The 21,433-nt window shown below is 40.9% G+C and overlaps 2 protein-coding genes across 2 annotated transcripts in view; both read right to left on the reverse strand.

The window, feature by feature from the left end:
- The window catches only part of LOC308393807 (uncharacterized protein), an 810,936-nt gene that overhangs the window by 435,085 nt on the left and 354,418 nt on the right, over positions 1–21,433 (reverse strand). The gene's annotated exons all lie outside the window — the stretch shown is intronic.
- On the reverse strand, positions 5,255–8,428 carry LOC308399968 (carboxy-terminal kinesin 2-like; the record flags this gene model as incomplete). Its single annotated transcript, XM_080887426.1, is given in 7 exon segments — positions 5,255–5,999; positions 7,226–7,301; positions 7,453–7,469; positions 7,471–7,527; positions 7,619–7,758; positions 7,997–8,126; positions 8,258–8,428. Coding segments are annotated over 7 exon segments (636 nt in total), but the record flags the coding sequence as incomplete, so codon positions are not given.

Genomic DNA, 21,433 nt, shown 5'->3' on the forward strand with positions numbered 1-21,433 from the left:
CTCACTTACGACCACACAGTCAAGCCAGCCGCACCTAAAATGTTGTTGCACTATTCTTATGCATATTACGGTACGGGTGCCGACTGGCTTAGAAATGCAGTCTTTTGTGTCCTGACCAGAGATGGGCAGTAACGCGTTACTTGTAATCCGATTACTTTTTTCAAGTAACAAGTAAAGTAAGGGATTACTATTGCAAAAACGATAATTAGATTACCGTTACTTTCCCGTAGGAACGCTGCGTTACTAAAACAGTGATTTTTTTGCGAGAATGTCTCATGACAGTGACGTAAGCAAGTGCAACGTCCGTGACAACAGCTGTGTGCAGATCAACAATGGATAATATATCGAGTGCGGGAGAGAGTATGAGCGTGCAGCGTTTAAAGCGTGGAAGTACTGACCTTACTTTGAGTTTGATTCCATAAAAAGTGACAAAAACATTAGTGTCCGTTGTGCGTGGGAAGAAAACTTCTTTTTACGGCGAAAAAACCCCCTAAACTTCCAAGCAAGCACCGAGTGCGCTATGACGTAATGGGAAAGTCACAGAGAAACTCGCGGATTCTTCAACTGACCGCGGCACACCTGCACCAGGGTAAACCTCCGCCTACCCCACTCCTGCTTTACAGGTGAAAATAGAGCCAAAGGACCGCTAGTCTTTGATTTTATTTATTTTCTGCTGTGTTTTACTTGCATCTATTTGAAAGAGTGAGTGTAAACACAAAAAATATTTTATTTTATGTGCTGGAATGGGCAGAAAATAAGTTTAAATATTAAACAAATTTCTTCCAGTCAGAGAATGTTGCATATAATTCAATTTTTGCTTGATGCATAAAGTTAAAAGATTAAAACTAATTAAACAAGTTTTAAAAAGAGAGACTTTTCCATTTGATTACATTTTATATGATGAATTATGCAGAAAAAGTAGAATTGGGCTGAAAGATCTATCGCTTTATCACCTATTCAGGTTGTAAATCGTGTTTTTTAAAAGTAACTAAGTAATTAATTACTTTTGAAAATAAGTAATCAGTGAAGTAACAGGATTACTTTTTGGGGGAAGTAATCAGTAATTAGTTACTGATTACTTTTTTCAAGTAACTTGACCAACTCTGGTCCTGACACTATTGTACTTCACAATCCACTCCCAGTTTTGGTTCATCTCCACTTTTCCACTTTTTCCACTCCACCCTGTGATCCACAGCCCAAATTACTGTACGATTCAGAGAAAATTAACAGTAAAATTTACCCAATTTACTGTACTGTACTCTATATTTTCTCATATTTGAGCTCAGATTACAGGAAAACTGTAAGAGGTGACACTGATATCTCACTAGATTCTGACTCTGGGTGACCCCCACACACCCAAGATTACTGTACGGTTTCTGAGATTGCTTTGTTAACCCTCTCAAGGCAGGCATTGCAGATATGCAACAGTTAAAAGCTAACAACCTGATCACCCCACATACATATTTCATGAGTTTTTTACTCAGAAGTACCACTGCAGGTATTCTTTTGTGCATTAGCAACAAAAACTTAATTTGAGCCTGAGAGGGTTAAGCATGAGTATGACAAAGGCTAAGAAAATATACTGCCTACAATAATATCAAATTTAAACAACAAATTACAAAATTGCCACACCTGCTGTTATTGCCAGGTGTTCGATAGAGCATTATTTAGTCATAAAAAATACATATCACTGAAATATCATCAGTAAAAGAAACACTCTGTCATGGTCCTGGGTCAGTGACCCAGTGCTTTTAGTTATCATTTTCTAGTTTATTATGATGATGATGATTATTATTATTGTTTGAGTTCTATGTGTGATATTCGGTCTGCCTTTGAGTCTGTGTCTCTGTCTGTCTATGGTGTCACCCCATCTGTTTGTGAAGCTGTCTGTTTAGATCTGTGTCTTGTTTGGTTCCCCGTGTCTGAGTTTCCTGTTTTATTGTGAAGGTCTCTGTCTGATGTGAGTATGTTCAGTTACATTTCCCTTGTCCCATCAGCTCTGATTTCTCCCAGCTGTGTTGCCCTCCTGTCTCTCATCCCCTGATTACTGGTGTGTGTGTATTTAAGCCCTGTGTGTTCTCCTGCATGTTGCCGGTTCGTCTGTATTACTCAGTGTATCCACCGTGCCTTCTCCTTGCTTTTCAGCGTCATTCTCCTCTGCTCGTTTTCAATCAGGATTGTGCTCTGTAGTTTAGTTGTTTCCCAGTTTAGTTTAGTTCGAGCCCCGTTTGCTGTTTGTCCACATTCTTTTTGTGTTCAATAAATCACCTTCACTTCTCCACGACTGCCTGTGATTGGATCCTCATTTATTCCGCACGGCTCGCCTCGGCAGCCGTGACACACTCACTATGTAAGACATGTTAGCAAATTCAGTTAATAAATAATGTATCAAATCTATACAGATGTTTGAAGGTATATTGCAAAGCATGTTTGTTTCTTATGGCTTACAAATGTGTTTGCCTTTAACATAATTTACATTTTATTTATACAGTTTCACAGACGAAACAAAATAGGTTTCCTGAACTGTTCTTCGTGGCCTAATTTTGAATCCTTCTGAGGGGGATGCATTATCCATGAAGGTGGGCAATTTGTTCGTCGATCTCTGACCCTCGCTGACTCTGACGCCTCCTAATTCTGCTTCCAGCCTCGCTGATTAATTTGTTGTCACTGATGCTGTCACCAGTTGTACACAACATCTGTTTGTCCACCAGTCTAATCTGTAATTCAGGTGAACCCAGAATTACCTGCATCTTTGTAATGTTTCAGAAAATATACACTATATGTTGATGGGCTTTGTCCCACTTTTCTTTCCTTTATAAGTAAGAATCTCTGTGGTTTTAATGACAATTCATATACAGATTGTGGAGGACATTTTATTCAACACTCAAAAAAGTTCCTCACCAGCAGACTGTAGTACAATTTCAGCCCACAGTTAATAAACCCATCCAATGCAGCGTTATCAGAGAAATTATGCAAGTGTTATGTTTGTATGTACTGGTAATCTATTTATCATTTATCATGATTCCTGCTCTGATGATTACTTTCTTCTCCTTCTGTAATTTTAATAGATAAAGGATGTCGAACATTAAGCTCCAAACAGGATGAATGAGGAAGACCACAGAGGAGAATCGTGGATGTAGTGAAAGAATATATGCAGATGGTTTTTTTCATGGTGGAGGAGCAACTTCTGATACCATCTTAAAGAAAAAACACATAAAATTGAAGAGTAAAAATAATGACAACAATATGTCTAAATTTTTTATTAAGTTTTTAGAGCAAATGCAGTCTTGTCATGGTCAGAGTTGCCCACTCATATTTAACTAATTCAAATACAATTACTGCATTTAAATGCTTATGTTCTAATAAAAGGCATCGTTTAATACTTCTGCCATGACAACCCAAATAAATCAATGAGAGGGAAACGGGAAGATTAGTCATCAGGCAAGGTTTACTGTTCATTTACCATGCCTTGATAACAGTAAGCTTAACAAAAGAAAAATGTTGGCGACGAGAAAAGGTGTTCTGTCAAAACATCCTACCGTAGCGTAAATTTATAGTCTTGTCTATCAATCCGTGCTACCTTATCAGAATATGCTACCTTACGTGGTTAATGGCTCCGTTGTATAGGTAGCATGTTCAGATGACCCAATCACACTATTAAAACATGCTTCCTGCTGGGATTTATATAGGTAGCATGTTCAGATGACCCAATCACACTATTAAAACATGCTTCCTGCTGGGATTTATATAGGTAGCATGTTCAGATGACCCAATCACACTATTAAAACATGCTTCCTGCTGGGATTTATATAGGTAGCATGTTCAGATGACCCAATCACACTATTAAAACATGCTTCCTGCTGGGATTTATATAGGTAGCATGTTCAGATGACCCAATCACACTATTAAAACATGCTTCCTGCTGGGATTTATATAGGTAGGGTGTTCAGATGACCCAATCACACTATTAAAACATGCTTCCTGCTGGGATTTATATAGGTAGCATGTTCAGATGGCCAAATCACACTATTAAAACATGCTTCCTGCTGGGATTTATATAGGTAGCGTGTTCAGATGGCCAAATCACACTATTAAAACATGCTTCCTGCTGGGATTTATATAGGTAGCGTGTTCAGATGACCCAATCACACTATTAAAACATGCTTCCTGCTGGGATTTATATAGGTAGGGTGTTCAGATGACCCAATCACACTATTAAAACATGCTTCCTGCTGGGATTTATATAGGTAGCATGTTCAGATGGCCAAATCACACTATACATAACATAAGTGGTGGCTCGTCCGGGATCTTTGGACATTTTAGTGGAGACTGAATGTCAGTTTGTTTTGCTTTTAAGTGGGTGAGTGATGGTGTTCAGTGTAATTGAGCAAACTCCCTTTAGTGTGTTTCAGCTGGGTGACTGTGCTGCCCTTCCATCGAAGCACTTGTTTGTTGTTTTGCTTTATTGTTTTAGTTTGTGTTTGGTGGCTATCCTGGGTGGGGGTACGCTTCAGAGTTTGGTAGGAGACTATATCTCTGGTCTGCTGCCTGCTCTCGAGTTCGCGTTTAAAGTTGCCTCGAGCCTGGTACACCACTGAAGACTAGGGTAGGGAAAGTAAGGGATTTGTTTTTAGTGTACTTTTGGTTTTGTGTTGTAGCAGGTCAGGTAATCATTTTGGGTTTGACTGTTGTGCTCTTTTGTGTTGGTCACATGTTACTTTTTGTGTGTTCAGTGTGGCAACTTCAGATCCTCATGTAGGGGCATCCATGCTTAAAGATGCCAACTTGCTTCAGAGGAACTTTTAATTTGTTTAGGGGTCCTAGAGGAACCCTTTTAAGGGAGGAGGTGTTACGTCCCTCTGCAGCTTCTAATCGTCTCAGTGTTTTCAGCTGGTGCTAATTGGCCACACCTAGTCAGGTGTGGATAAAAGCATACCTGAGGCAAGCTTCCTGGCAGTGCACTAGTCTTTGCCTTGGTGGCACCAGCCATTTTAGCCAACCTGGTTTTCCATTTTAGGATGAAACCTCTTCTCACCCACACTCTGCTATTCATCTCTGTTTTTATGTTGCGGCTTTTGAGCCGGGTCGTAACACTGAAGATTACAAAGATCAACATTAAGACCAGTCTGTGCATTCAAAGCAGTGACAGAAAAGAGTGTGGGGCATTAACCCCCACTCACTGAAATGGCATCCAAGATGCCTTCATAACTTTAAGAAAAGGAAAGAAAAAAGGCAATAAAATGCAACAGCCTTTAAATTTGGTTTTATTTGTAGAGTAAATGTAATAGCGTACATGTTAAATAAACATTTAATTCCCACGAAACATACTAATGATATGGCAGACATCGAAACAGGTAAAAGAAACAATCATATTTATTCATTTTCATTAATTTAAAATACCCTTTACAAAGTATATATATAGAAACATAATCCAACATATGTGGAAAAAAACAAAAAAAACTGACACCCTGCTTTAAACGCACATATATAAAAGTTACTCTTTTAATAATTTCTACTTTGTTGTCCTGATGACGCAGTCGTTCACCTGCATGTGGTGCAATCCAATTAGGCTGTCAGTAGTACTTCAGGTCTCCCAGCCCTTTGCCAGACAGGAGGAGACACCAACCCCCAGGTAACTCAAACAAAGATGTATTAATATAACATAAAACAGAGCTTTGACCTTGCAAGGTTAATATGTGTGCACGCCATATAAACATTGGAAGGTGTGATGGAAAAATGAATACATTTAATAAAGAAACGATATTGAACAATAAATGGAATATTTTAAAGTAGTGACTGTAAATTAAACTAAAGTGAATCAACGGGTGGTGAGGTGTGGAGCTTACCATGTGTGGCATGCCATCACACATGGCAACTGTCATGACCAACTCAGCGTGGAAACCTGAGATGAACCTAAAAAGTAGAAAACTCAGGGTTTTTTTTTTTTAATAATTCTACTTTTTGTTGGCAGTCGCTGTCCTGATGACGCAGTCGTTCACCTGTGGGGGAGAAAACAAAACAAAATTGTCAAAAATGTTAAAGTTACAGTGAAACTTCAAATCCTTGTACAATTCAGTGGTATTTATACTGTAAACTTAATCCCTATGCTGTAAACTGACATGTAACTCTAGGAATCACTCATTTCAGCCACCTTTGCCACCATTTTCCACATTAATTAGAAGAAGAAATGAAATAAATGAATCGATTAGCTCAAAGAAATTCCACTGCAGACGAGTGTTTTGGTGGTTAAACTGCAAAGCAAGCCACGCACATGGTGCAGGCCACTTCTGTGGGCTCTATCAGGGATTTATGTGACTAGTCGACTAATTGTCACTAGTCTGTATCAGACTTACCAGTCGTTCAATCTAATTGTTAACATTTTAATTGATGCCCAATGCTGGTACATCATTGTGTTCTAAATGTTAGGCAGCGATCTACCACCAGATGGTGCACTGTTGTTGAGAAACGCCATAAATCTATTAATCTACCCTGATCTTCTTGTTAACACTGAGATCGCAGATACACGCAGAGGAAATTAGTTTCCTGAGAGGTGGAAAACCTCTCCTTTAGGAGAGCAGTTAAGTCAATGGGGGAGGGGCTCAGAGTAGAGTCACTACTCCTTCACATCAAAAGGTGACAGCCACCTTGGCCAGGAGGCTGTTCCAGCTGGGCACGTCCTACCAGTAGGAGGCCCCAGCATCCTTGGTCATGCTAGCCAGTTTACATCTATCAGCTGTGGTCAGGAGTAGTCCTTCCTGCTGCCCCCACAACCTGACTAGAAAACGGCTGTATAATGTATTACCTGAATCATTCTCGCCACACTTAGACGTACTTTTAGATTCTCAAATGATTGTCATATTTTAATAGAACATCTTTTGTAGTAATGCATTTTCATTTGTATTTAACAGAATGTGATAAAGGGTTTAAGATACCTCTGCGTCTAGTTTGACAGTTTCTATTAATCAGTTCTGAAAATCAACTCAATATCTGAATGTTCCTTAGTTTTACATTAGTTGGTTAGTCTAATTATTTCCCCCTCGATTAGTCGACTAGTAAATAAGACGCCAGGAACATCCCTACTCTTCAGACAAAATGTGAGTATGAATTACACACCAAGGTATTAAAATGGATATGGAGTATGGCTTTGGTTTACCATAAACAGCTGATGTAAGGACATCATTAATGTACTCTGTCCAATGAACACTGGAAACAAGACTGCACTGACCTTGCTGGCAAACCTCAATGAGTTCAGAGTTTCCCCAAAGCTGTCGGGCTCCGGAGCAATGTTAACAAACATCAAGCTGCAAATAAAGACATCCAAAATTAGTGCCAAAGAATAAACAGTCACAATCTGAAGTGATGAGATCAAACGCTGTTAAATATTTTTTGGGGATAAATTCCTTCAGTTTTATGTGTCGTCATTATAAAGATTTGTGATGTCAACAAACTCACGTTTTGCCGTTTCCCCCCCAAACATCCCTGAAGGAGGTACGTGAGCTTCGAGTTCCTGTAAGCTACGTAAGTCTCCTGGAACACAAAGGCCAAAAAAATCATTAATACTGTAAATGTAAAGAAAGCAGGTGTGACATCTAAGACTACAGAAACTGCAGCTGCAGACCTTTTTGGCCAGAGCGGCGATAACGACGCCCAGGTTGGACAGTGAGCTGTTGATGGCGGTCATCTCTTTGAAACGGTCACCCTGAGACTGGCTCTTCACCATTCGTTCACTGCCAGCCAAGTCCACCAGGCACAGAGTGGCTACACACACAGAGAAAACCAACTCTTATAGGAAGCAGTGATCCGTTTTTCCTTCCATTAAAGGTAGTTTTAATACTTTACAAAACACTTCTTTTAGCGCTCAGGGGCTCAAACATTAACGTTGAGTCATCAGAGCAGATTTTGCACTGGTTACAGTAACAATAACTAACCAGACTAAATATTATAGATCCAAAAAGAAGAAACCACATTCCTGATGCTGGTACTTCCAGTGTGATACATTTGCACTTGACATCCCTGCCGGCATTAACTCCCTCAATATCCAGCTGGAAGACTGAGTGGGAGCGAGACGAGCGGTCATTCTGGGCAGTGGAGCGATTCTGATTGGCCAAAGCAATCAGACGGAGAACCTGAGAGGACGAGGGAACGTTTTAAAACATAGAGCATCGATAAAGTTTGATGTATTTTCAAAGTTTGGTAACAATTTGTCAGCAGATTTGAAATTAATTTGTTCTGAGCTACAGATGTCTGTCTGCTGTACCTGATCCTCATTGGAGACCCGCTCATAGGTGAGATTAGTGATTGTCAATTCGTTGCTGGCTGTCTTGCGGATCTCATGCTCAGGTCTCTTGCTGGACTTGCCGGTGAACACAAGGTCCCTCAGGGTCTCATTGTAAATTTCGACGAAGCTCGCTGTGAACGTGAACTGTGAAGTGAGTGGGGGTTAATGCCCCACACTCTTTTCTGTCACTGCTTTGAATGCACAGACTGGTCTTAATGTTGATCTTTGTAATCTTCAGTAGTGATGGGACGTTCTGTATCGAGGCTTCGGAGCGTGTGTCGAGTAATGGAGGGGGCGTTTCCGCGAAGCGCGTATCGAGGCTTGCTTCATTTATGGGAGGAGCTGAAAATGATGACGTCCGAAGCCTCGCTGCCCGGCTGTACCACGTGACTGATTCATGAAGTGGTTCGAACTTTGCCGCGAGATATGACAGCGATATAAACCCCTCAGACTTCATTCAAAATGTGGGTGTTTGATGGAGAGTTGCGGTTAGAGAGAGTTTGGAGACCGTTTGGAGGTTTATGAGAGTGAGGAGAGAAAGTCAGGAGAGAATGGAGCCAGCTAAGAAGAGGAGGATGTCCTCCCCTGTGTGGGAACATTTTGATCTTATTCCTCCCAACAAGGTATGTAAATTTCTACAGAAGATGTATTGTCATGATACTGATGGTGCAATACAATTTATGTTGAGCTGTCTTGACTTTTGTACAAGGTGAAGTGTTTGCTATGTGCCAGGGAGCTGGGATATAACAACAACACCTCATCCATGCTTAGGCACTACAGAGCTTTGCATGAGAATAAGAGGAACACCGATTGTGGAGCAAGACCAGGTGAGCCATCAAATGCAATGATAATATAGCATGCAGTAATGTTACTAAATGATATAACAATATTATACAACTGTTATAAGTTACGTGTGTGATATTTATATTTGTGCTTTGTCTTTATTGTCTTTCCTGAGGAGAACAATCTCAAATAGATGAAGACCTGGTCAGCATGGTGATTGAGGACTCCCAGCCATTTAGCATTGTGGAGGACAAAGGATTCAAAAGATTTGTTAAATCATTAAATCCCAGCTATGTTCTCCCCACTAAAAAGGACGTAAAAGCAGTGAAAATTTAGTTTTTACAGAATAAAATGTGAACAGGCAGGACTGAGGCTCAAAGCCTCAGTGTGTAGCTGTCCATACCTCAACGTTACAAAAGCACAACCACTGTCCACACCCCAACCACACCTCACCTCACAGTAAATGATCATTTCCATTTCAAGCATTTCCAAATAATCATTTCCCATACTGCCACTATAAATATACACAGTATACTGCCATCACTACAATATACATGTGTTACACACTCCTTTTGTTGTTGACATTTACAGGCTGTGTGCAAAATGCCACACTCTTCAAATTCATGCCAGCTATTATTTTTACGTCCAGTAGGTGTCCTGCTAGAGCAAATGAAGCTTCATGAAGCTTCGCGTTGGGGTGAACCAATTGGATGAAAAGCTTCAGTGCTTCATGGGGCTTCATCTGCCCATCACTAATCTTCAGTGTTACGACCCGGCTCAAAAGCCGCAACATAAAAACAGAGATGAATAGCAGAGTGTGGGTGAGAAGAGGTTTCATCCTAAAATGGAAAACCAGGTTGGCTAAAATGGCTGGTGCCACCAAGGCAAAGACTAGTGCACTGCCGGGAAGCTTGCCTCAGGTATGCTTTTATCCACACCTGACTAGGTGTGGCCAATTAGCACCAGCTGAAAACACTGAGACGATTAGAAGCTGCAGAGGGACGTAACATTCAGTATTGATATTTGTAAATGTAAACTATGAGGATTTATTTATTTTTAATTCTTTTCTTTTTTTTTCTTTTTTTTCCCTCTTTTTTTCTTTTTCCAAATAAATGTCCCGATTGAGTAATGAAACTAACCCAAAGGAGAATTCTAACAATATTAGACAGGCCATTCAATATGCTTTATCGTGGACAACTCGTGGCTAAAAACCCACACACACACACACACACACACACAAACCTCTAATCAAACATGAAAACGGATAATCCAGCTGAAGCTTCAGACAGCCGTCAGACAGTGAAACACTGCCATCTGCTGGACTCGAATAACAAAGACGCTGCTTTGACGGGTGAGGGAGTTTCAACAAGTCTGCAACGACTCAAGCATCAAACTACAGAACTATTCTAGCGGACATGGTGCTCTAATGACTGCTTCATTAACGCAGGTCAGAAAGGATCAAACATATCAATAAATTATAAAACACAAAACGTCTCTTATTGCCCAGGGCTCAGGAAGTGAGTGTGTTCCTTATAGCCTATTAAACCTTAGCAGGTTATTTTGATGTGTTACAGATGAAACAGCTATCCAGTAACATTCAGCTACAAAAACGCTTTTTTATAATTACTTTTTTACAGCTTCGCACTTTTACACAAGTTTTATCATCAGTGTCACAATGGCTGCTGCTAAAATTGAGTACAAGATATTTGTTGGCCTGATTAAAAGGTCTTGATGCGTGCTCAATCATCAGGGAAGTAAATCTCCAAAAGTTGATTCTGTTCTTCTGGACGTAGCGTTTTCAGTCAGAGAAACCAGCCGACTGAAGGAACAATGGGCTGGGAGGTCAGTTCCTTAATCATGATTATGCAAATTCTCATGACCATTGATCAACAACCACTGATCAATGGTCTTGAGTACCATTCACAGAGAGTTGGAGAACGGCTGCAATCACAGCATTGTAAGATGGTGACAGATGTACCCTTAGGCCCCCTCCTTGATTCAGAGAGGGTCTTTCCCTTTTCACGTAAATGGCCTCCTTGACTCCGCCCTCAAACCAGCGTTCATTGCAGTTATTGTTGACAATCACATTGTGTCGTGTAACCATCCAGCTCACATATTCAATGTAAATGATTTGTTGAACTGAAGACATGATGAATGTTCCTGCATTAAAACACATCCAGCCTAGTGTTCTCACTCTCCCTAAATGGATCTGTTACATTAGTGATATATGGGAGTTGTGTTTCAGTCTTTTCCACATGAGGACATTTACATTTAGTTTTTGCTTTACTGATGAGTGGCTGGTTAACCTGCAGTGGTTGAAGCATGTGTCGGTCGTCTGGAAGAGTAGGTGTAGAAGACGTCTTTAATGAATGTAATGCTCTGAAGGTGTCAGTGATTACTGTGAATTCATTATAAAAGTGGATTTCAGTGAATAAAGTGAATAAAGACAGGCCCTCATGGTGACGCTCAGGTGTCCATAAAGTGTAACAGGAGAGCTTTGTCATACTTTCAGAGATTTTACATGAGCCAGTCTTTCAAAAATTACATAAATAAATAATTCATTCATTCATCCACAGGAAACACAATGCTCATATCTGAAAGTAAACTCTGATATATATCCCCGACTAGAGTTACTACTAAATAAAGGATCGCCCCAAAATGACTAAATATATAAAGACACTCTCCAGAAGAAGTTAAAGGGATTTTATTTATTGTACAAGCAATATCTTCATAAGAATTACAAATTCTGCAGACATATTACCTTCTTACTGAACCTGAACAACTCACACACAGACGTGTCTGCTGCTTATCTTTGTTCAAACATGATGTTTTATCTTCTCTTCAAAACACATTACTCATCTTTCTGGCATCGTGTTACATGAAAACACCTGCATTCTACCTGTGTCATTGTACCACAAAGACAATGATTGCAACACTGTGCTTGCAAAATAGAAGAAATAAGACGACCAGCAAATACATAAAAGATGGTAAAAGTGATTCCATCTTTGTGTCTCCTCCCATTGTTTCCCCAGTCTGTCTAGTTCCCATATTCCCAGGACACCGCAGGACAACAAGTGGGTATTCCAAGACTGAGAGACAGCCAGAGTTGGCAAAAGATCAGACATTCTCCACTTAAGTAGAAGTAAAAATACTATTGTTCCAGTGAAAGTTAAAGTACTGATTCAACTTCATTACTCAGCTAAAGCAAAAAAGTACAGGCTCGAAGCGCTTACAGAGAAAAGCAGACAACAGAATACAACAGAATGCTGATGGCGGCAGTAACACACACTTGGAGGAGAGGCTCCAGCCGTCCATTCCAGCCCTATCCCTAACATTAACTCTAACCATAACTTTAACCTTAACCCTATCAGGTCTTGTTTTACAAAGCGATTCATGATTAGAACAAAAAACACATTTACACATACCGATGATTTGTCACATAGCATCGTTACCTGTTGGGATGAGAACGTGTTGTTTCCAGAGCACCACAAATTGGGGTGTCTGTAGCTCAGGTAGAGCAGGAAACCTACTAATCAGAAAGTTGCTGGTTCAATCCCCGCCTGCTCCAGCCTGCATGCCAAATATCCTTGGGCAAGACGCTAACCCCAAGTTGCTCTCCGATGCATCCATCGGGAGGATGAATGCGTATTAATGTTAGATAGAAAGCACTTACAGAGAAAAAGCATAGAAAAAAGTGAGTGCATGAATGAGGCAAGTTGTAGAGAGTAGAAAGGTTTTATACAAGAACCAGTTCATTTACCGTTATATTTTAGTTTCATTTTCAGTTCTGTACTTTTTACATGTAATATTGATTCATTAGATTGACTACATGTATTAGACCTAACTTGCTGACAGCAAATTTAAACAACCGTAATAATTTATTTTCAGCGTCTGAAATATTTATTTAGTTTGTTTTTTGTTTTCTTTTTGGCTCCTGATATTAGTCAACTACTATTTGTCAATGTTGAACTAATAATGAATCTAAGAAAAGCTATTTGTCACGGTTGGCCAGCGTCAACCGTGGGGATGTGAGGAAGGAGGAGCCAGGCACGGAGCTCTGAATGCAAGCAGTGCGTTTATTTACAGTGAATGGAAAATAACAATAAATCCGCAGTGCGTTCCCGACTCCCGTGAAATGTCCTCTTCCCAGTGCTAGTGTTCCTTGTCTCCGCTCCTCAGTGTCTGAGCACCCCGTGCTCGCTGCCCTCTCATCTCCACGCTTCTCCTGGGGAGATAACAAACAGGCAGCCGTAAGACACATACAATGCGGCAGACTATCCGTACTGACTGGCCGAGAGACTAACGTGAAGTCACGCAATGATCCAGCGTCAGAGAGAGCGCCACCGCATTCTCAAGTAGCTCCTCTGACAAGGCTTGATCAGCTGTGTGATGGTCTTCAAGTGTGGCCAACCACCTGGCAGGGCCACACCCACCAGGCCTGAAGGTGCCTGTAAACGGGTGCTCTCAGAAACTCCGGCATCCACACACACACACAGATATACCTGCAAGCAGGGAGAACGAGGGACAGCACACCAAAAACACACATGTCCATAACTGCTGGGTCGTTTAGACTCCTGAGCTGTGCACGAGGGGTCGAACACCCACTGGAAGGCCGGGCACTGGTTTTCAACCGTAATATACCTGATGTGCTCAGGTAACCTGTAGCGCCATGAAACCACTGTCACACCAGGGCGCATAAAAAATGATGCTGTAAGAGACTGATGGGATCGGGCAGCAGGGAAAACATCCACAAAATGCTACTTTCAGTTTGACTCCCTAAGACTACCTAAACTAAGTAGAGTCATTACATGCTTGTTAAAAGCAAACTCTCATATAGTTTTTAATGTGCTTCTTTCATTACAATGACTAGATAAAGAATGTGGCCCTGTCTCTATTTAACACTGGCTACCCCAAAATGTTTCCAAACCTACAACCGTAACTTTCACTGAGAGATTTTTAGATACGGTTATTGAAGCTGTGGGGTTAATTTTTTAAGTAACATGAGAGAGAGGCAGCAGCATACATACAGAGCATCAGTGATAGAAAGCTAGGCTAACATAGGGTAGCTACCTGTTCAAGGAGAAACATGTATAGGCCCATCTCAAGTGCCAGTGAACATCTAAATGATTCAGGGAAGACTTTGGAGAAAGTGCTGTGGGGAGATGAAACCAAATTCCAATTATGTGGCTTTAACTGACCTTTTGAAATAGGAGTGTGATGCAAAAAATAGCATCCCCGCAGTCAAGCAGAGAGATGGAAACATTATGATGTGGGCTACAGGACGACTTAGTCGGGGTTCCAAGCAGTCAGGAAATGTGACATCGTCAGACTGCAGGCCACGGATTGGCTTGTCAGTCGCGGCACTCAATGAGTCATGAGACGGTGTCTTTCACTAAAATCAAAACTGCAGTTTTTTAAAAACCCTGCAACAAGGCAAATAGCTGCACAACACCGTGGTTTCCAAGTGTGACAAAAAGCCACAGATACATCATTCACACATTCACACACTGGTGATGGCAGCTACATTGTAGCCACAGCTGCCCTGGGGCGCACTGACAGAACATTGCAGAACCTTCAGCACCTCGTATGAAAAATATTTGACTGTGTGCATGCTTTTAGCACTGTTTGGATTTGAGAAAATCTAAAATAAATCGAAATTTGCTTTTAGAAGTTGTTTTATAAAGTTCAGTGGTATATTATGCATACAATAGGACATCTATTTAGATTTACATCTTCCACAGAAAAAACTGCACATTACTGAAACTTAGTATACTGGACTTTGTTGTTGTCCCACACAGGTTCAATTTCGAGTGGTAGATGGCTCAGTGCTCAGTCAACCAAGATTTTATGATAGTGGGCACAATGAGATAGATAAGCTGCTTGTAAACAGTACTTTTATGCTCTCTTTTTCCATTTGGATAAGAAAGAAAGAACCAGGAAACAAAGGCAAACAAATAATCTGTGCCTTTATCCCAGATTCACATTATAGGAACAGCTGCTCAATGACCACTGTAGTCTTTGCTTACTGCACTTTTATCTAGATCTATGCAAAGTGATCCACTACACCTACTTTTACAGTTAAATCATTTTATGAGCACTGATGCCATTTTAATCTGAGTTTCTACTCAAATACAATCAGTAAAGAAAAACACAGTCTGTGACGTTTGTTTTGAAGGAAAAGGTATTCCCTGCAAATGTTTATCTGTGTGAGACTATTCAGAAAACAGTCATTTTGTTTTATAGGTGAGACACTTGGCCTCTTTTTTCCTTGTTCTACGTTTGTCTTTTGTTTTACTCTGGAACACAAGATGGAAAACTGATATTCTCATGTTAAAAATATAGAAAAAGGATTTTATCACCCATAAATGTTAACTTCTCATGCCTCTAAGCACAAGCAGGAGCAGAAGTGCCCTCTGCAGTTTGTGTGTGGAAGTGCAAAAGCTAACAGCACCTGGTTTTCCCAGGCGGTCTCCCATCCAAGTACTGACCAGGCCCGACCCTGCTTAGGTCACGATATCGGGCAAGCAGAGCTGAAGAGGAGGATGCAGGAGGCCTGTGTGTGTTCAGCAGCCTGCTGCATTGGAGTTTGCCTGGTAACAGATGACTCAAACAGCCCACACACCCGCTGGACGTGACCGCAAACATGCCCCCCTACACCTTTTACATAGCCCGGCTGCTCGAGTTCTTTTGCTGGTTTTTCCCGCGACCCCCCACCTTCTTCAAATCCAACAAAAGTGGTATCAAACGTTTATGCTACGTTTGTGCTGTAAAAATTTTTGTTTGTGCTGCTATCATTTTAAAGATATTCAAGAAAATTTCTAGAGGTCCCCAGAGGTCAACCAGCCCCCCCACATTAATTAAATCAAACAAAACTGGTGTCAATCAACTGTGCTACGCTTGTGCTGGTTTGTGCTGCTAAAGTTCTCGTTTCTGCTGCTTCTGTTTTAAAGATATTAACGAAAATGTAAAGGTCAAAAGGTCTCTTCAGTATCCTTCCTGATGGCAGCAAACTGAAGACGCTGTTGAAGAGATGAGTGGAGTCACCTGTAATGAAGAGGACCTTTCGAATGAGGCAGGCACAGTAGATCTCCTGGGGAGGGAGGCAAGAGAGGACCCTGCAATCCTCTCCACTGCTCTCACTACCCGTTGTCATATTTTTCCTGCAGGACCCAGTGCAGGAGTCATACCACACAGTGATGCAGTTGGTGAGGATACTTTCAATGGTGCTCTTTAGAAGGTGCTCATAGTGGGGGTTGAATCTCTTGTCAGCAGAGTGAAGAGAATTGTTATGTGCATTATTATTCAGCCCCCTTTGGTCTGAGTGCAGTCAGTTGCCCATAGACATTGCCTGATGAGTGCTAATGACTAAATAGAGTGCACCTGTGTGTAATGTAATGTCAGTACAAATACAGCTGCTCTGTGACGGCCTCAGAGGTTGTCTCAGAGAATACTGGGAGCAGCAACACCATGAAGTCCAAAGAAACACTCTGATGGACGTGTGGACAGCAATGCTGCCTTGAACAGTACCGATGTTTCAGGGCTGGGTGACGTTGTTGGGTGGGACATCTACATCCTGACATATCAAGGTTACTTTACTTTTAGGTCAATTTGCTTTACAGAAAAATAATAGCATTTGTCATCAAGATATTTATATGACTGCACTTGCTCAGGTTTGTCCGGATTTCAAACTGTTCTAAAAGTCTTTTGATTCAAATCTGGGGCTGTGTTATTGAAAGAAGCAGAGAAATCGATGAACTGAAGTCCTTTACTCTCTACATGTTTGACAATCAGGTGAAGTAGAATCAAAAGCACGTCCTCCACTCCTCTATTGGGCTTATGTGCAATCTGCATTGAATCAAGCTGAAGTTCAGTGTCTTCCATAATCACATTTCTGATGATTTTTTCAAAGACTGAGGTGAGGGCAGCAGGCCTGAAGTCGTTTAGAACTTTTGGACGACTAGATTTAGGACCAGGAACCACAACAGCTTCTTTCCAAAGAGAGGGCATGAACGATTTATTCAGAATAACCTAAAATATGGGACTGAGTTGTCTGTGACGGTTCTCAGTCATCCAGGTCATTGTAGACTAAGGAGCTTGCAAAGAAAAGCGTCTGGACTTCTTTGAGTTGCTTGAAGACGTTTCACCTCTCATCTGAGAAGCTTCTTCAGTTCTAAGGGTCAGTTGGTGGGGAGTCCCAGATTTAAACCCAGTGGGAGTTTCCCCCCAAAGAGGGACAAAGGACCCCCTGATGATCCTCTACGTAATCACATGAGCCAAGGTGTGAAAGCGGGTGGGGGTCCTAATCAGCCAGGGTTTCGGGTGAGCTCATTGTGAAACCTGGCCCCACCCTATCATGTGATTTCCTGAGGTCAGATGGCCCAGGATGTGAGTGGGCGTTAAGGTGTCTGGGGAGGGAACTCAAAACTGGATTATAGATTATTTATATTATATATTGATATTATTTATCTGAATATTTATTTATCATAACTCTGTTTCTACACTCACTTTATATGAGTGCTTGTTGTTTCTTGTATATTTGCTGCTATGACAACTCAGTTTCCCTCCTGGATTAATAAAGTTTCTCTGATTCTGAAATACAGTGAGCCATTATATTTGTAGTTTCTAACTAACAATATAAAGGCTCTGCAACCGATAGTGCCACAGCACGTCCCACTGGCAGCTGAAGGAGCTTTTATACAAAGGACTTTGTAATTGAAGCTTTATTTATACAGGTCGGCTCATTGAGACTCAATGTCTCATTTACAAGAGAGACCTGTTCCAGACACACATATTAAAATTACAACAATAAGAGAAAAGTTTGTGTAATGTACTCAGTCACATTAAAAACGAGAACAAGTTCCCAGAGATGGTTTCACAAAAACATGTGTACGTCTTTTGAAGTCTGCAAGTGAAATCAACGGAGAGCCTTAAATCCTTCGGTTATGTTTTCCATGAAGACGGAGCAGAAAAGGAGAACGCCTTCTTCCCAAGCTCTGCATGAACTGATGGAACAGTGAATGTAATGATGTCCTGAGACTGCAGGCTGTGACTAAACTGTTTGCCTAACATGTACTCTGATGAATAGGAGGCAGTAACCCAGAAACAGATTTATAGATAAAATGATACTAATGGACCATCCTGTGTAAGACCAATGAGGACCAGTTAACCAGAGAACACAGAGTATAGTGGTGTTCTTCTGTTGTAGAGAAAGATTAAAAATATAAGACACTGGCTCAGCTATGATATTTGCAGCCAAGTGCAAGAAGGAAGGAGAACGATTGTGAGGACGAGTTTCTGGTGTTGGGGCTATTCAAAGCCTTACAAACCTCTTCTACTGTGACAGGTGTGAAGGAAAAGGTATCAGTAAGCAGGAACTACGAGCAGAGTTGTGTGCAAGAGGTTTACCATCAGATACTGTGCTGAACAAAGAGCAAGAAGCAACAAAGTGTTTGTTAAAGCAACATTTCAGTTTTGTCTGACACAGGAGTGGAGTCGATATTTAAGTGAGGAGGAAGCTCTGAGGAGTCACAGCTGGCAGAGACACTTTATAGTTTGCCAAAACCTCCTACGGTCGTTTGGACTGTCAGTCGTTAAAGTAAAAAATAGTTACATCTTGATGATGGAGGCAGTAATCCGATTACACAGCTAATGAAAACGTAGCCAATCAGCATCAGAGCCAGACTTCCTGCCCAGGCCTGGTTTCTCTCATGTAGGAGATCGGCCGGTACTGAACCAAACCAGGCCTGTCCCGACCTTTCACCCTGACCTGGCAAAAAGGGGCGTGTCTGTCCACAAAGTAGACACAACTCTCCTGTAAATGTTCCCAAACTGACATTGTCAGCCTGTTTAATACGACCCCAGTTCAAACTGATGCGGGCTCGGAGCGTGAGATTTTAGTGTTTCTCACAGCACCAACTATGCAGTGATCACTCAGGTCGTTGGCAAAAACTGCAGATGTGGAAAACTTACGCAGCATATTAGTTAAAAAAGGTCAATAAGAGCAGATTTATCTGGGTGTTTAGGATCAAGGCGTGTGAGGCTTTAAATAATTTGAGTCAGTTTTAAAAACAAGCAGCGTGCCTTAAAATCATCAGACACAGAAGAAAGCCAGTCCCAATGAAAATCATCCATCTGAAAGACATCATTAAAATGCAGCTCAGATAAAAGTTGAACCAGAGACGGTGATGTGCTGGGGGAAGCAGGTGGAGGCTGATAGCAGCCAACAACAGTCTGATTTCCAAACAGATCAATAGTTAAGGCCAAGATTTCAAATGGCTGAGGTGCAGATGGAGAGAACAAGACTTGAGCAGCAAGACAGAGCTTCACATAAACTTCCAGACCTCCGCCTTTTCTGGGACAGTCTGAGAGCTAAATGTTAAATCCATCAGTTGCTACGTTTTTATCCAGTAAAGATTTGGAAAGTCTCAGAAACAACAACGATACCAGCACCGCTTGAACAGGCCCAGATTCCAATCATATCCATGTTAGGAAGCACACGACGTGATGCACGTGTAACCCAGACAGTTTTTAACATCTGCTGGTGTTTCACATTCAGCCAGAGGCCCAGGGTTAGGTTGGATACCAGACAATAATAAAAGCATCGTTATTAGACTCTAGAGCTCGTTTATAGCTGACACCACATGTAGAGTTTAAGTTCACACAGAGACGATGACATTTTTCTACAACCAGCAAACAATAAACAAGAAATGTAACAAGAGTTTCAGAAGAAGCTGTTTTACAGAGAAATGATTCCCTGAAGACAAAATTATTATTATCATCTTTATTTCTCCAGGTGAAAATTTAATTGAGATTAAAAATGTTGTTTTCAAGAGAGACCTGGCATCATGGCAGCAAGAGTCAGAAATACATCATAATTCAAACAAATACAAAATAGGAAAAACATCCTACATAAACTTCATAAAGTTTCATTAACAGACTTTGAACAATGGACTTCAAACTTCCCCCCAAAACAACAGAAACACATTTGAAGACAATGAATGACATTTATCCCTCTAAAGAAGGACTTAGACTACGATTTAATATGAATGAGAACATGTTCATAAATGGATGCAACCAAAGATTTCATCAATCCCTGATTTAGAGACAACAGAACATTTGGTTTGATTTCACAAGATAAGAATGACGACTGAGTTGGAAGATTGTTTTATGTTTAGTCAAATCTTTCATACATAAAGTCGGATTACAAAATCATCCCCTAAGTTTGTTGTTTTATTCAAGGAATTGAAATTATAGAGAAAATCTGTGAAATGACTTAAAGAAAACAAACCACAAAAACTCTATGATGCTCTAAACCCCCTGGTTTAGGTCGGACACCTTTCTGATGATGAGTGCATCTAACATTTCCTCAGAAGTCAATGTGCCATATGATTGCATTAGCAATAAATTACACACTATATAGAACCACTTCATAGGATTATATTTGTGCGCAGATGTTTGCAGCTATCAGCGAATATTTATCAGCTACTTTGAAACAAAGAAAGACTTTTTATCCATAACAGCAAATGAACTGTACAACAGAAAATACAAATGCTATTTATGGTCTCCTCACAACAATGATAAGAAAAATAAACTGGGCCAATATGTCATGTTTCTTAATACAGAGACACACATGTTAATGTGATCTCTGGTCTCCTCTGAGTGGGAGTTATTATAACTGACTGTAAAAAGTCAGCACAAGGAAAATAAACTCCACCTAAACTTGGTTTATATCTGACCCAGACAGACTGCAGGTCATAACTTCTTACCTGAAGTTCAGTTCACCTGACCCTCGGACCGGCGGCCGCCTCAGGTCTCTGCTCCTCCTGCCACCCCTTTCCCTCATCCACCTGCTGCCTCTGTGGAAGCTCCGCCATAGCCACCACCAAACAACTGACTTATTTTTACACATCGACCAGCATCCGGCCAATCCACCATCTTTCATTGTTTATACCGTTACAAAAAAATAAAAAAACATCATCAGCCCATAAAAAACGAAAAATCACCATCAGTATGCCCGATGGCCAGTCCAGCTATGGTCGTGCCATCAGTTAACCCTTCACGTGGCAGCTGTGACACGCGTGCCCAGGGTTGCCGACCCCTGCTCTAAAGCATCTGATTTGGATTCCTGAGATCAAATATATTTTCCTTTGTGTTTGTTTTCTTCTCATTTGTGGCTTTAATGTAGTGTTACATCCTGTTTGTTTGCTTCCCTCTGTATACATGTCCAGATTCACTGTTATGTTTCTATTCTTACATTGCTGTGTGATCACTGTTCCCTCTGCTGACTGATGTGACCTTTTGTATCTCACACTGATACTTGTCATATTTGTATCTGCGCCTAAAAGATAAAAAGTTTTCCATGCTAAAACACAG

The sequence above is a fragment of the Rhamphochromis sp. 'chilingali' genome (genome assembly GCF_963969265.1).
Source record: "Rhamphochromis sp. 'chilingali' genome assembly, chromosome: 1".
Classification (NCBI taxonomy): domain Eukaryota; kingdom Metazoa; phylum Chordata; class Actinopteri; order Cichliformes; family Cichlidae; genus Rhamphochromis; species Rhamphochromis sp. 'chilingali'.